This window comes from Sus scrofa, chromosome 9 (genome assembly GCF_000003025.6).
Source record: "Sus scrofa isolate TJ Tabasco breed Duroc chromosome 9, Sscrofa11.1, whole genome shotgun sequence".
NCBI classification, from domain to species: domain Eukaryota; kingdom Metazoa; phylum Chordata; class Mammalia; order Artiodactyla; family Suidae; genus Sus; species Sus scrofa.
The window spans coordinates 5,177,988-5,193,468 of record NC_010451.4 but is presented as its reverse complement, the minus strand read 5'-3'; the positions used below and the strand labels follow the sequence as shown (position 1 = coordinate 5,193,468).

The 15,481-nt window shown below is 40.7% G+C and overlaps 3 protein-coding genes across 3 annotated transcripts; 2 read left to right on the top strand and 1 right to left on the bottom strand.

Moving 5' to 3' along the window:
- LOC100737816 (olfactory receptor 51A4) lies at positions 538–3,741 on the bottom strand. Its single transcript, XM_021062395.1, has one exon. It carries the CDS (start codon positions 2,000–2,002, stop codon positions 1,061–1,063), a length of 942 nt encoding a protein of 313 aa, XP_020918054.1. The 5' UTR covers positions 2,003–3,741; the 3' UTR covers positions 538–1,060.
- Positions 5,019–7,282, top strand: LOC102163879 (matrix metalloproteinase-26). Its single transcript, XM_021062236.1, is given in 5 exon segments — positions 5,019–5,124; positions 6,168–6,203; positions 6,206–6,383; positions 6,502–6,571; positions 7,030–7,282. Coding segments are annotated over 5 exon segments (555 nt in total). The 3' UTR covers positions 7,195–7,282.
- Positions 10,326–14,755, top strand: LOC100525652 (olfactory receptor 51L1-like). The gene has a single exon (XM_021062394.1). The coding sequence runs from the start codon at positions 11,967–11,969 to the stop codon at positions 12,987–12,989; it is 1,023 nt and encodes a 340-aa protein (XP_020918053.1). The 5' UTR covers positions 10,326–11,966; the 3' UTR covers positions 12,990–14,755.

The window sequence follows — 15,481 nt, the reverse complement described above, 5'->3', positions numbered from 1 at the left end:
AAGTCAGAAAGAGAGAGCCAAATACTACAGGATATAACTTATATGTGGAATATAAAATATGACACAAATGAACATATATACAAAACAGAAACATACTCACACATATAGAGAACAGACTTGCAGTTGACAAGGGAGAAAAGGCATAGGAGAGGGAAGGATTAGGAGATTGGGATTAGCAGAGGCAAACTATTAAATGCAGTATGGATAAGCAATAAAGTCCTATTGTACAGCACAGGGAAATATAATGGAAAAGAATATGAAAAGGAATATACATGCATCTCTGAATCACTTTGCTGTAGAACAGAAATTAACACGACATAGCAAATCAACCATACTTCAATTTGTTTTGATTTAAAAAAGGAAAATAAGGTAGGTGATTATGAGAACCAAAAGAGAAAATACACCTAAAAATGCCTAGAAATACATCTTGTCTATATTAGAGGTTCAAAATCAATGCTTATATCTGTGAAGTTTTTCCATTAATTGTGAGGTACTATCCATTGAAGAGCTTATTATTATTCTTTAAGCCTGGAAAATTCCACATGCTGCAGTAACCTGTAGTTACTTTTCAGTTAGAAAGAAGCAAGTGTAGATAGTTAGAAACTAAAAAAGGTTATGGCTGTTTTTCATTAAAGACATGCTGGTGATCTACTAGGATGATTAAAAGAGAGATAATGATAAGTCAGAATTAGGGCATAATTTGGATCGAGAATCAAAAGCTCTTAGGATGGATACATTGAATGTAAGATCAGGAGTCTTCTGCCATAAAGATAGACATTATCATCTGTTAGTCTTGATTGGAACTTGATGCTTTTATCAAACATGATGTCATAAGGCATCTATTTTTCCTTTTGTAACTAGGATGGAGATCCCCCCAAACGTATTCTAAATCCTATTTTATGCTCATGATCAGTAAACAATTTTAATGAAATACGTCTGATGATAATAACAAGAAAAATACATTGATGATTATGTGTGCCAAATGCTAGGTTTTCTCAAACTCACATTTAATCTCTTACCTAAGACATCCCCACCATATGTTTTCCGCTCTATATGACTGCTATATTTGCTTCTGACACAATTTGGCTACAACTCTTACTCTGATCTGCCTGGTTTTCACACAGTACACAATCGGATTCATCAGCGGAGGCACAAGTAAAAGAACATCTGCCATAAGAACATTGAAGAGGGGAGAGACATGCTGGACAAAGCGATGGACAATGGCAAGGTTGATGATGGGCAGATAGAAGATGGTCACTGCACAGATGTGTGAAACACACGTATTGAGGGCTTTGAGCTGCTCCTTTCGGGATGCAATTCCCAGCACAGTCTTGAGGATTAGGATGTAAGACACAACAATCAGCATAAAATCTACCATAACACAGAGTGCCGCAAAAAACCCATAGATGACATCAATTCGGTTGTCAGAGCAGGCCAGCTTCATGACATCCTGGTGGAGACAGTAGGAATGGGATAATTGGCTTTTCTTACAGTAGTTCAAGCTCCTCAAAGTGAGGGGGAAGGGGAAAACCAGGAGGAAGCTCTTGGAAAGGCACACCATTCCTATTTGGGCAACTCTGATGGTTGTCAGGATGGAGCTGTACCTCAGAGGGGTGTGGATGGCCAGGAAGCGGTCAAATGACATGATGAGGAGCACTGAGGATTCCAGGACTGTGAATCCATGGATGAAGAACTCCTGGGCAAAGCAGGCGTTGGCAGAGATTTCAGGAGCATTGAACAAGAAGACCCTCACCATGGTGGGAAGAGCGGCAAAGGACAAGCCCATGTCTGACAGAGCCAACATGCAAAGGAAATAGTACATAGGCTCATGCAAGGAGGGTTCTGTCCTGATGACATAAAGGACGGTGCAGTTCCCCAGAAGAGCCACCAGATACGTGCTGCAGATGGGAATAGAGATCCAGATGTGTGCATGTTCCAGCCCTGGCATCCCAACCAAGAAGAAGGTGGTGATTTCAATGTGCGACGTGTTGGTAATAGACATGATGGATTTAGATAGCTCTGCAATGGAACATAGAGAGTCTTGAGCAGATAAAATATGATATATCTGGCAATTTCATAGGAAAAAAGCAGTTCTGGAGTTTCTGGCTTTTTTTTTTTCAGGTATCTTTTTATAGAACAAAGCATTCATGGGACTCTCATATAGTGAGACGTGGCTTCCACTTTAGAATAGAATCTACCTGTATCATAGAATAAGAAAATTACTTTTGGCTCTATTTTCCCTATAGAGAAACTAGAATATATATTTTGCATTCAGTTGAACATCTGGTTTCTTTTTCCCTGTAAAATACTAGTAAACCCTAGTTAATTGATCTAGAATCCTCTACAACTTCTTGCTTTCATATTCTAGATGAAATATTGGATAGAATATATGATTTCTAGAATGATACTTTGTGAATCTAAAGGAGCCTCACAACTTAATTTTTTCTCACTTTTTGTAAAAGTACAGTCCTCTCAAAACCAAACGACCCTTAGTTCTATTCTTTGGTATCTGAAGATCACTGGTTATTTAAATATCCTTTCAAAAATCTCCGTGATTTTCAAATAATTTAGAGATTTGTAAGGGCAATACCTGCAGAGGTTACTGACAGATTATGTCTTATTTTCTCCTGGCCTAGAATGTTGACCTACTGCGTTATGATGACAGGAGAACAATAACCTTGAAGCGGTGAGTATCAAGATTTAGGAGAATTCGAATTCTGTGGAAGACTGATTCCTTACAAGATAAACAGATCATTTACACAGTCTGAAAAAGGAATAATTTTCCTAGATGTAGCATTTTTGGAGGAGCTCCTGCTTTGTATGAAGTTCTAGGTGATTGATTTTCAAAAAGCAAAGTGACATCAAAATAGATGAAGACATCTGAGTCCTTACCAGGGAGTGGATATTTTGAAGAGCACGTTTGAGAGTAGCTGAAAGTGTCTAGCATAAAACTCCGAAGCCATTTAATTTGTCGTCAAGGCCTCCTCCTCAAATATGAGTGCTTGGGTCTCTCTTCTCTCCCAGGCACCTGCTCAAGGGGCACTGATCTCTCTGAGGACTGCAGCCACGCCGAGTCTGCTCTGAGACTAAAACAAACATGTCCGGAAACAGGAAATCCACAGAGATGAGTAATACCAAAGAAATGAAATAAATATCTAGACCTTGAATTAGGGTCTATTTTGGTTGGAGAGAGATCTTTAATAATCAGGTGTGATAGAGATACGGCAAATCTTGTGCAATGTCGCTGACAGTTCTATTGAGTATTTGGTTCCGTTATTGCTCCTGTGCCCTGGACAGAGTCACAAGAGATGCTATGAGTCGAATCTTTGCGTTCAGGGTCGTGGTGTAGGACAAGCGCTGTAAGACATATGTTTTTGGCCTTGACTTTACTCTTGAACCCTGGATCCATCCTTCCTGGATTCGATGAGCTAAGCATTCCTTACAACGTGTTTAAATTAGACTCCATCTCCCTTTCCTTCTGTTTTTCTTAGGGCATAATAAATCTTTAATTTCTCAGCCCCAAATCTGAGACCTTTAACCTCTTTTCTCTCATATTTTGTACATAGCAATAGCCAACATTTATTGAGAACTTACACCATTCCATTTACTGAGTTTCATTCATTACTGGATAAGGATTTTGAATCCTTGAACCTTATGCATGATGGTAAAGATTTTCACTTTACTGATGAAGAAAACGTTTCTCAAGGAGTTCAGTTAACTGCATTAGATCATTTAGGGATTGTACAGTAGAGATAGATTAGGAGCTGAGACCTGTAAGATTCCTGAGGACAAAATGTGTGGTGAGCAATCAGAATGGCCAATCAGTATTTGAGGAGTTATTGAGTGAATGCATGGCTGGATTTCCGCATTATTTTCAGCATTTTAAGCTGCTTATTACTTTATTCTGGAGACTAATATGGAACATGTAACCTTATATATGTTGTACTTTTGCAACAGAGAAACATGGTAGTTTAAGGACCGCAAGGAAAATGCTCTTGAAACTATGTATAACTACACAACCACATATACAGTTAGATATTCTCTCTGCCTAGACATCCTCGCCTCTATTAATACGCAGTCTTTGGATGGGAGTTAGTATTGAGGTGACCAAAGGGAGGAAGCATAACAAAGTTCCACCACAACCTTCTGCAATAACGCCTTTCAAACTTTATCATGAGTATTTTAGGTTAAAAATGCCCTATTGTTTCATCTTTTCAAAGCTAAGTCCCCTTGGCTATAGGCTTTCACTCTTTATATCTGAGGCTTCTTTACGTCCTTCTCATGAAAGCTATGGTAGAATGTATCTTGATTCCTTGCTGTTTGTGTGTGTGTGTGTGTGTCTGTGTGGTAATTGCCACGGTAGTATTATGGGTTTATTGGCTTATTATCCAACTTTCCAGACTGGTCCCATTTGATCTATTTGGACAGATCAAAGTAAAAAGAACAAATACCCTAAGTATACTGATACTTAGGGCATTTGTACACTAATACTTGTGGCATTTGTTCTTTTTATTTTGATGTGTCCAGCACTGACACACTGAATGGCAGGTGTTAGCATGGTAAATGTTGAATGACTGAATGCACTATATTCTTTAAACTGGCATCATAAAACACATCACTTTTACCTTTATTATCTTTAGCATCTTTCCCATTTAGCTGTCTTTGCTATGCAGCCTACTAGGTAGTGAGGGATCAGGGCAATGATTCAGATGGTCTGGTACATTCTCATTGACTGAGAAACTTCTGACTCTGTCTGCCATGCACTTTCAAATTCCTCAAGAAACTATGCATTGGTTCCCAACCTTTTGAGCATCTAAAACACCACAAAACTCTTTATAACTGTTTTCAGTCATGTAGTTCAGGGACCTGGTAACGGTTCCTGCTAAAACATAACCCAGAAAAATTTGGTAATCATGTGTCTCTGAGTATCCAGACAAAGTCACAAGAAACAAAAGACACAAAAGAACAATTCTATACAAAATGCAAAAATAAATCATGTGGTTTTTTTTAATCAGGTTATGGGTATAAGAACTGGTATAGACCAAGCTGTATTGGACATAGCCATTGCCCTTAGTGTACCTTCAGCCCAACAAGGGTTTGATTACAGATACAGAAAGCCTCAAGGTAAGGTTTTATCTGCACCCCGGGAAGTTGAAATTCGGTACACTTAATTAGCAGAAAGTCAGTGAGACAGGGAACAGGTGATAAATGAGCTTTCTAAAAGTATTTTAACAGAACTGAAGGTGTAAATGCAAATGAACTGAGTGTGCAGAACCAGATACATTCCATGTCCTGGGAGTCATAGATTTGGTCTTGACTGAGGGTCTCCATCATTGAGAAACCAGAGACCATTTTCCCTGGGCAAGTCCCATCTAATACCTTCCTGACCTTTCTGGGCCCAGAGCAGACCGTCCCAAAATGCGTCTCGGTGGCATAATGATTATTGGAATTAAGTTACTTAAGAAACTGCCAATGCAAGAGGTTGCCCTGGCCTTCTGTTCTGTCTCCCTGAAAGCAGGAAATAAATATCTCAGATAAAAGGTACATGCTTTGCATCTGGAGGTAGAGGGATGCCCCTATTATCAAAGACAGGAAATCTGGCCCCATATAAATTAACCTTGTTACTTTTAAAATCTATGACCCCAAGTCCAAACTCTGTTTAGAGTCTTCACTAACTGGACACCCCAAATCTAAGTTTCTTTGTTCTATCAATTCTTCACAAATTTATTTAAAAAGTTAAAAGCTGCCTGCTTCTTTATGTCTCATTTCTATAAGACTTCCATGGGCATGAATTAATTTTTTGTTTCTTTTTCGCCTGTTAATCTGTCTGGTGTCAATTTTACGGTTAATCCCGTCATAGGAACTCAAGAAAGGCCGGAGAGGAAATTTTCTTCTCCCAGAAAAACTTTATCTTTGGGCCTCTGTATCCTAAAACGTGAAGGCTTTGTCTTTAGAGCATTTTTAACAGGTTATCTGGGTCATTGTTACTGTATCATCAGCGTTGACTGGTGTCTACCCAGGGACAGGAGAATCAGGCACAGCTGCCGTCATTCAATTGAGAACAAGAGGTTTAAGAAAGCCAGCCAGCCAGAGGCCCTTCCCAGGCCCTCAGACGAAGGGGTCCCCGGGTTGCTAAGCACTGATCCTTTCCTAATCTCTCATCGGAGACTATGGCCATCACTTTTTCCTGACCAAGAAAGAATCCTGCTCCTCACCCAGGGGTAAGAGATACAATGTCTCGAGCAGTTCCATCTGAACAAGACAGACCTAAGGGAGGATCAGATCCTGGCTGTGCTACTCCAGCCAGGATGGGAAGTAACTGACATGGATAAAGACGTCAGCTCTGCAACCAGTTCTAAAGGGAATAAACACACAGACATATAGCTGCTTGATGTGAAGGCCTGGAGGGACAAGAGGGGTGATGACCTCAAAGGACCTCCTACAATGTCCCTCCTGGAGGCACCTCTGGAGTCTTCTGCTTCCCCTGGCAGCTCTCCAAAGTCCCGAATCTCCCTCAGATAAGGCCCTTCTACCAGTTTTTGCTTCCCCAGATTATCTATCTCTGCAGAAAGTGGAGCTTAACTTCTATTCTTCTGCATGAACCTGCTATTCTTCCTTTGGTGAAATCTCCTGTGTGTGCATGTGTTGGGGGCAGTAAGATACAATTTTGATATATTTTCGCTCCATATCTGTGTTACTTATGCTGCTGGGAATCCTAAGCATCTTGGAGACAGCTAAACAAAGCAACTAAACTACGAAATACCATACATTCTGAGTTCACAATGATTTTTTTTCTCACAATTACCCTTTAGGGCTGTGGTTCTCAGTCCTTAGTTGAGTATCAACAATGTGGAGAACTTAAGAAAATTCTTAAAAATCTGTACGTTGCAGGTGTAATTCCTTAGGCTTTTGATTGGATGCATTCTATTTTTGTAAGGTCCCAGAATATGAAGCGACTTTCCCCAAAGCAGAGTCATGCCTTTTTAAAGCTAGGACAATTCCCATACCTCCGAGCTACCCCACTTAAAGATCTCATTCAGGATTCTCAATGACCCAGACGATATGACGTGAGTCACAATGAAAAGCCTTGTACACGACACAGTTCCCACTTGGAGTGACATGACCCCCTTGATCTTCCAGCAAGTGAAGAGTCAAGATACACACGGCAACGTTTCCTTCTGGGAACTGGCTTAGAACACGACATGGGAGGGGGGGTATGGCCCCTCATGAAAAAGGCAAGTGGTCTCAATCCTTGAACAAAAATACAGCCCACCGAGCCCATCTTCTGAGTGAAAAAAAAAAAAAAATCAAGCAAAATCCTCATGAAGATCAATGTCTAACACAGGAAAGCCGTGTGTAGTACACTGAGGCGGCCGGGAGGGGGCAGGATGCACCTGGGAGTGAATACACAGGGCGTGTTCTCCTAAGGGGAGTTTTGCGGCCCCCAAACCTGTTGAAATGCTATTCCAAGTTGATTCAAGGGAAGCCCAGCTCCCATCTCCTTCCTTCCCACCATTTGGGTAAATTTGGGCCCCTGTGTTTTTCTCTTCCCAAGTTTGAAGGTCCTGCTCTTATGTTTTAAGTGAATCCATAGAGTGAGGCCTTCAAAAGCTGGGCTCCCACCCTCGACCCCATTAAAAGCAGAATCCCAGGCCTGAGGGAGCTAGAATACTCTCCCTCTCTCCCTCTCTGACCCTTGACCTCTCTCTGTGGCCCAGCGTGTGCCACATAATTTCAAGGGGAACAAAACTGGCCACCCTAAAATGTGTCTCTTTAGCATGAGGATTAATTTAGATTGATTATTTTTAGGAAACAGAATATTATCAAGTTAAGTCTTATGGAGCCTGTGCTCTGGGCCCTGGCCTGACCTAGTCTCTCTGCCTTGGTGGGAAGGGTTTTTGTTTTCCATTCAGATTCTAGCAGCCCAGTTAGGAGAGCCAAGCTGAGATCAACAGAGCAGGGAGATAACTAAGATATAAGCTAAGAAAAAGGATGGATCGGAAGCCGTTGTGGAAGTTGTGATGGAACCGAGCAGGGCCCTGTTGGGGCTCCTGGGCCTAAGCCTGTGTCCCCTATTTCTTGTTTTTAGGGAATAAGCTTCAGCCTCCATGACTTTCCCTGAGTTCCCAAGGGCAGGTTCAAAGAGTTGCTAGTCAGGGCAGGGAGGGGACGCAGGGACAGGGAGAAACAGCCCAGAAGCCACAGTGCAGCCTTGGGGAACGGTTCTGGTTCTGTTCAAGGAACACACATAATAGTATCTTGGAGTCCTTCTGCAGAACTAAAACCCCCAGCAAATGAAACTCAGAGAGGAGGACCGCCAGAATCAGTCCTGAGGCCACTAAACACCAACTCTGAAGAAGAACGCAAGCTTGCATCTACCCCGATCCTTATCTGTGGCCCTATTTTCTGCTCCCAAACTATAAAACCACTTCCTCATCTCGCCCAAGGGAGGGCACAGTCTTAGGGCATTAGCCTGCTGTGGCCGCCTTTGCCTGGCAAAGCAATAAAGCTATTTTTTTTTCTCCCTTGCCCAAAACTTTGTTTCCATGTTTCTATTTAGCACTGGTGGAGAGAGGCTGAGTTTCAGCAACAGTGATAAACCGGATAATGGTGTTTGCCTTTGCAGAGCTTAGGATGGAGACCTGAATCCTACTGATGCTTATTGAACACAGAGCTAATGAAAAATCCTGTTTGATGAGAAGTGAGAAACACCTTAAAACAGAAGGGCCTATCACTGTGCTTAATCGCCAGAGTTCTATGTGGATGCCTCTAATGAAGCTGCAATTTCAATATGCTTCTGGAATATTAGAGTGTGATCATGAATTTGCTCTCCTATTTTCTTTTGAGAAGAGAACATTATCACATTTGAAAGAAAGGACTAGAATGGTGGATGGAAATAGAGACACAATTCTGTAATTTTAGGATTATATGCTTCCGACACAGCTGTGGTTAACTGCTGTTTATATTAATTTTATCTCTAGGGATCCAGAGGAGCTCTGAGGCCAATTCCTAAGTTTTTATCCCTGGGAGAAACAAAAAGCACTCATAAAGAAGCTGGAAGTACTTAAGCCTCACTGTTCATAGGATCAGAGGTGTTGAAGACCTGAGGTATGTGGAAAATCAAAATTGTAGCATCTGTGTCAAATTTGACCTTCCGTCTGAGATGAGAATTCTTCTCAGGTGAGTGATAAAGCAAAGAGAGCAAAAACTAAAAGCACAGAAATACAAAGAGGAATGAGAAGGAAGACAGCAGTAACAGCAGGACTGAAAAAAAAGAGAGAGGGGGAAAGCAGAAATAGAAACAGAAGCAGACAGAACACACCTGTATCTGCAACGGAGGAAAGTCTAGGTAGAAAAAGACAAAATGAAACTGGGTTGTTGGGGAATGGGCTGCGGGTTGCATGATTCGGCATTCATATTGATGCAACCGGCTTGTGGGTACATTTCAGATATTGATTTTCAATGACAAAGAATGGGTAGACTTGGTATAGGAAGTGTTAAAATAAAAGGGCTAAAGAAGCAAAATCGTTAGAAAGACAATGTGCGATTTATGAAGGACAGAAACACAAGTGTCATTCTCTTTAGCGAGAAACGATTTTTATATCATTTATTACATATTTTATGTTCTATCCAACCTTTGCCAACAATGTTAAGACAGGCTGGCCAGTGAAAGGTTGTACTTGAAGACGGCAGGTGAGATGCTGGAGAAGCTGTAATAAAAACGGTCTCATCCTGAGTGGCTCTCCCTTCATGACTTGGGATAGGTACCTGAATTCCATGCGTCTTTTCACCCTCTGCCCTGTGAAACGGTTTTGTCATATGTCCAGTCTCTCCTACTATTTATTTTTCATCCCACTGTGATTAAACTGTACTAAAGCAAAGAACCCCAAAGAGCTGTTATTAATGACATAGAGAGTCAGGTGAAAATGAACAGAGAACAGGCAATGATGAAAGGGCTGAGAAAAAGCGAAGGATATGACATGCGGATCCGTGAGAGAGAAGGATAAGAAAGAGAGAGAGCAAAGGGAGATATTACTGCCTGTCCTCACTTTAAATCCAGAGGCAGGCCTACTACTGAAGTTTCTTAAACACTGCACTTGGAAGACTCAGAACAGGGAGAAAGAGATTTTTAAAAAACGGCGATCGATATACTTTATTTCCTGAAACGTCTCTGAGAATGAAAGAAAAATGATCTATATTTAGGTAAGTAGAATAAAAAGAGAATGCATAGAATAGTTTCTTGGCATGGGGAAAAATAAACTTCTCTTCTAACATGGCCATAATATAATCCTTGTGGGCATGTGTACACACACACACACACACACACACACGCACACACGCACACCTGCATATGGTCTATAGACTTCGATGTTAATGTCTAGAGCCTTTTGATAAACTGAGATGTGGATGGGAGTTAGAACAAAATTTCACAGAGAGGAAAAGAGTAAAGAAAGAAGACTAGAGAAAAATATTGCTTGGAGGTAAAGCAAAATTACAGTGTTGAGTAAGTATTCTGCCTGGTGGATGCAAAACATGGTGAGTAGCTGACTGCTTCGTCTAAGACACGGTTCCCAGTGAAACCTCAGTCCAGACTGCTTGGGCTGGAGAAGCGTACCAGAGAGATGTCTTATCTCTAGAGGACGGGATGCTTGGACTGGGGAAAATGGAGAAAGCGATACTTTTTTCTTATTACATGGAGAGAGAGAGGAAGGCTTGGTAGTTCCTTCTGTTCCTCAGGTTCAGAGGCTAAACCAAAACCTCTTCAGTTAAAGACTGTTCAGCTTCATAACTTCCATTTTGTAAGTCAGAGACTAAGAGTCTACAAAGAAGGATGATGGAGATGCTAAGACATTGAAGTGAAGATATCTAAAGTCAACGATGCCCAGACGCTACAGGACAGGCAAGTGAAGAAGCCTCTCTAAGACAGTCAGTGCAGTTAGGACTAAAATAAGGACAGCACGAACTGGAGGGGCAGGCAATCCCAAAGGGCTTAGCTGCTGTGGTCGTGGCCATCAACCCAGGGTCTGGCAAGGACAGCATTCCAGAGGCAATCACAAGGAAGGCTGCTCAGGGAAAGTAAAACCAGGCATTGAAATTACACTTCCCAAAGGGAAAAAGAGCTTGGTTATTTCGGAGAGCTGCTGATGGGGAATGCTTAGGGCTGCATTTATGAGTTTTCTATGGGTTCATGGAGGTAGATGCAAGTGGGTCATAAAATTAGAGAAACATTGAATATTTGATTGAATATTTTAAAAAAATGATCGTGTATAAAGTTCATTTTGACAAAAAAAACAAGCAAAAGACATAAAAACAGAGTAGATATATTACACATACGACTAATTTAAGACACAACATACAACATTTCTGAACTAAATATTTTAATCATTTCAATATTATTTTGCAGGAAGACATACAGGAAGAGCTTTATCAGTTACATTGTGACCTCATTATAGTATATATATCTGTGCGTATATGTGTGTGCGTGTGCGTGTTTTCTTTTTCGTGTCTTCTTTTCATATAATGGGTACTTGTTTTTACTATTAACATATCAAATATTTTAAAAATTTAAATATTATACGTTATTAAATAAATATGAAGGGAAATTATGCTGAGTCCTTAGGACCCATTCAGTTGTCACGAATTAAAAGGTAGCCTAGAAACCGCAAATGATGAACTCAAAGGCATCACTGGCAGGAAGCCTATGCAAATCGATAGACATTTACTCTGAGTTTTTTTTTTCTCTTTATAATATATTATAAAGATTTCTTTCTCCACCCTTCTGCTGCTTAAATTTTTTTTTAGCGTCCTCAAAGCAAATTCACCGAAGTTCTTGTCAGACATGACCAGACTTGTGTAGCACGCACTTTTGTTCTAGAATCTGGCTTTCTTCACTACTGGGACATGCTCCTCAAGTAAGAACCATTAAGAGGTAACTGCTTCCTTCCTCTGTCCTGACTCCACGGCTTATGCTCACAAGGGATGCCTGTGAGGGGCCAAAAAGGAGAACAGGAAATATTCCTCCCCGTTTGCCACGCGTCACCATGGTGATCTGCAATACCAGTGCTACTATGGAGCCCATATTTATGCTGCGGGGGCTCCCCAGACTGGAGCATGCTCATCCCTGGCTCTCAATCCCATTCTGTCTTGCGTACTTGTTAGCACTGACTGGTAATGTTACCATCCTCTCTGTCATCTGGATGGAGTCCTCACTCCACCAGCCCATGTATTACTTTCTTTCCATCTTGGCGCTAACTGACCTTGGTTTGTCCCTGTCCACACTGCCCACCATGCTCGCTGTGTTGTGGCTGGATGTTCGGGAGATCCAGGCACGTGCTTGCTTCGTCCAGCTCTTCTTCATCCACACATTCACGTTCCTGGAGTCCTCAGTGCTGCTGGCCATGGCCTTTGACCGTTTTGTGGCCATCTGCCGTCCACTGCACTACACCACTATCCTCACCAACGGTGTGATAGGCAAGATTGGTTTGGCCTGCCTGCTAAGAAGCATGGGAGTTGTCCTGCCCACCCCTCTGCTGCTAAGACGCTATCACTACTGCCATGTCAGTGCCCTCTCCCATGCCTTCTGTTTGCACCAGGATGTTCTGAAACTATCCTGTTCAGATGCCAGGATCAACAGTGTTTACGGACTCTGCGTGGTGATTGCCACCCTGGGTGTGGATTCAGTCTTTATCCTTCTTTCTTACGTCCTGATTCTGAAGGCTGTGCTGGACATTGCATCTCGTGAGGAGCAGCTAAAGGCACTCAACACCTGTGTATCCCACGTCTGCGTGGTGCTCACCTTTTTTGTGCCGGTTATCGGGGTATCAATCGTCCATCGCTTTGGCAAGCATTTGTCTCCCACGGTCCACAACCTCATGGCTGACATCTACCTGCTTCTCCCCCCAGTGCTTAACCCTATTGTCTACAGCGTCAGGACCAAGCAGATTCGCCTAGGGATTCTCAGCAAGTTTGGACCGAGGAGGAGGCTTTAAGTCATCTCTACCCACCAGGTTCCCACTGAAAATTTGGGGCCAGCGATTTGAGTAGGTGAGAAATAAATGATCTGAAGCTTGGTCATCTGGCGAAATTCCTAATTCTTTCACTTCCTAGATACATGATCTCAGTTCATCATCAATCCTTGTGAGATTCAGGTTTTTCAGAGCCAAATTTTAAGTATGGCTTTTTCTATCTCCAAGATAATTATGAGACATAACAATAGACAATGGATGTTAAAAATATTGTTTTTGAAAACTGTACAACTTGTTAATATTATCAAATTGTTATCAATGATGGTAACAGCAATAATGTGTAGACTCCCTGTTCAGCACCATAGCTCAGGATTTTAACATCAGATTTATTGTTGTTTTAAAACCAGATCAAGGAAGTTCTCTTACGTTTTTTAGTTAAGTTTTATTAAGCATTACCAGTATCATCTTTAGTCAAATATTTTTTCTTTATCCATCTAGATTTCAAATGATTTCCTCCATTTTTTGACTGTATTCATTATATTACATATAGTAAATTACATTGTGTAACTTCTTTGCATGTAAAACAACTTTGATGCTTAAATTAAGTGCACAAAAAGAAAGTCAATCACTTGATATTCTAGACTGGTGAAGGAAAATTATTTCACTAAAATTAATACTCATTACGTAGTATTATAAAAATTCAACAAGATCATACTCCGTGAGCATCTGTGAGTGTGTGTGTGTGTGTGTGTGTGTGTGTGTGTGTGCACACGTGTGTGTCTGCGAGCAATCACTGGATTAGATTTGCTACTATTTTGTTTTAGATTTTGTAGTCAATTTCATGGGGTATTTTGGTCTTTCGAATTTATTTTCTGTGATGCCATGATCTGGTTATAAAATGTAAGTTATGCTTGTCTCATAAAAATCATAAAGAGATGATCCCTCTTTTTATATTCTGCAGACATATATGTGTAGGGTTTCTGTTATTCATCGTTATATGTTTTAAATGATTCACAAAAGATGCTGTCAGGGCCTGGGGTTCTTCTTTCCACAACATTTATAAGTGAAGTTTTCGAGGAAGACATACATTCCTAATAATCTATGGATCTTGATTTCAGATGTAACTTTCTGGCTACTGTGTCTTAAATAGTGGTTCTGCGATATTCTCTTCTCTCATTCTTCTCCACCGTATGCTAGAATTTTTGAATTTGTCTCACCCAAGAGTTATTCTCTGTTCTGTTTTTGCTTTGAATCTTTTTTTTTCAATGCCCCACTTCGGTATTAGCACCAGTTTGTTTCAGAGCAGCTTGATCTGCTCCAAACAAAGGGCCGTGAAGAGAGGAGTCGTGATTTCCATTTCTTCCTGCCTGTATTATGTTCAATAAACAAACTGACCCAGAAACTGAAATGAACTCCAACAGCCAATGAGATGAGTTCAGAAATGCCCAGTGTTAGGATATGAAGTTCGAGTGCTTTTCCATCGAAAGACCAGTTTTCATTAACTTGCACATCTTAAGTCACGTCACTGTTTCACACAGTCTCCACATGATCTCTGAGTCGGACTGAGGACGAACTTGTGTCTCTGTGAACAGACGACCTTAAGCCAATGAAAGCTTCTCAGACTTCCCAGCACACACCCCCACATCGTCCTCATTCTCATCATCCTAATTCACTTTTAACAAGAATTAGTAACAAGTCACTTTATAGATAATATTAAAACACACAAAAAATACATCAACCCTTCCTTTGAAATACATTTAGACCGTTTTCTCCGGTGAAGAAAACTTACTTTGAAATAGGGCCTTTCCCTATTCACTCCCCCATCAGCTCAGCTGACAATGCCTGTAACATTTTATGTAGGGGAAATAGGCATGTGATATGGGGATATAGTGTAAGAATTTATGAAAATAATGAAATTTGGGAGAATGATGCTATCCGGGAAAACTGGGGATAAGGAAGCAGGAATGAACCCTCAAGAAGAAAGAATCAACAAAGCAACACATCATTTAAAGTATGTCTTACTGAATTAGATGGAGGTTAAAAAAAAGTTCAAAAATATCATTAGACAGATTATTGTTTTGCTTATTTTTATTTTCCCTAGATTTTACCTTTTCAGAAAAAATTAATCTCATTAATATTTCACGACTAATAAGATAGCGAGAGAGCTGAATGCCCCAAAACCAAACTCATTTGACATGTCTGAATGTCAACATATGAAATTAATATGTAAAAAGGAAACTTTTCTAAAGTTGATGCATATCTTCAAAGGAAAGAGAGTCTGCTTTCTGAAAATAAGAATACATGGAAACTTGAATCATTGTTAAAAGGCTGTCTGATCCTCATGAGATTAGATCCAGAGAAATTAGTCTTATGATTTAATTACTTAATAGCTATGAAATTTCATGTATTCTTGAAAACATTTGCCAGGATCTTTGAAAACAATTACAGTTTAGGGCACAAAATACAGTGTCACAGAACTGGGGTACTGGCAGAATACTGTGAATAACTCTTTCAAT

Coding starts and splice junctions, on each gene's coding strand:
- LOC100737816 (XM_021062395.1), bottom strand. CDS start 2,002: ATGTCTATTACCAACACGTCGCACATTGAAATCACCACCTTCTTCTTG.
- LOC100525652 (XM_021062394.1), top strand. CDS start 11,967: ATGCTCACAAGGGATGCCTGTGAGGGGCCAAAAAGGAGAACAGGAAAT.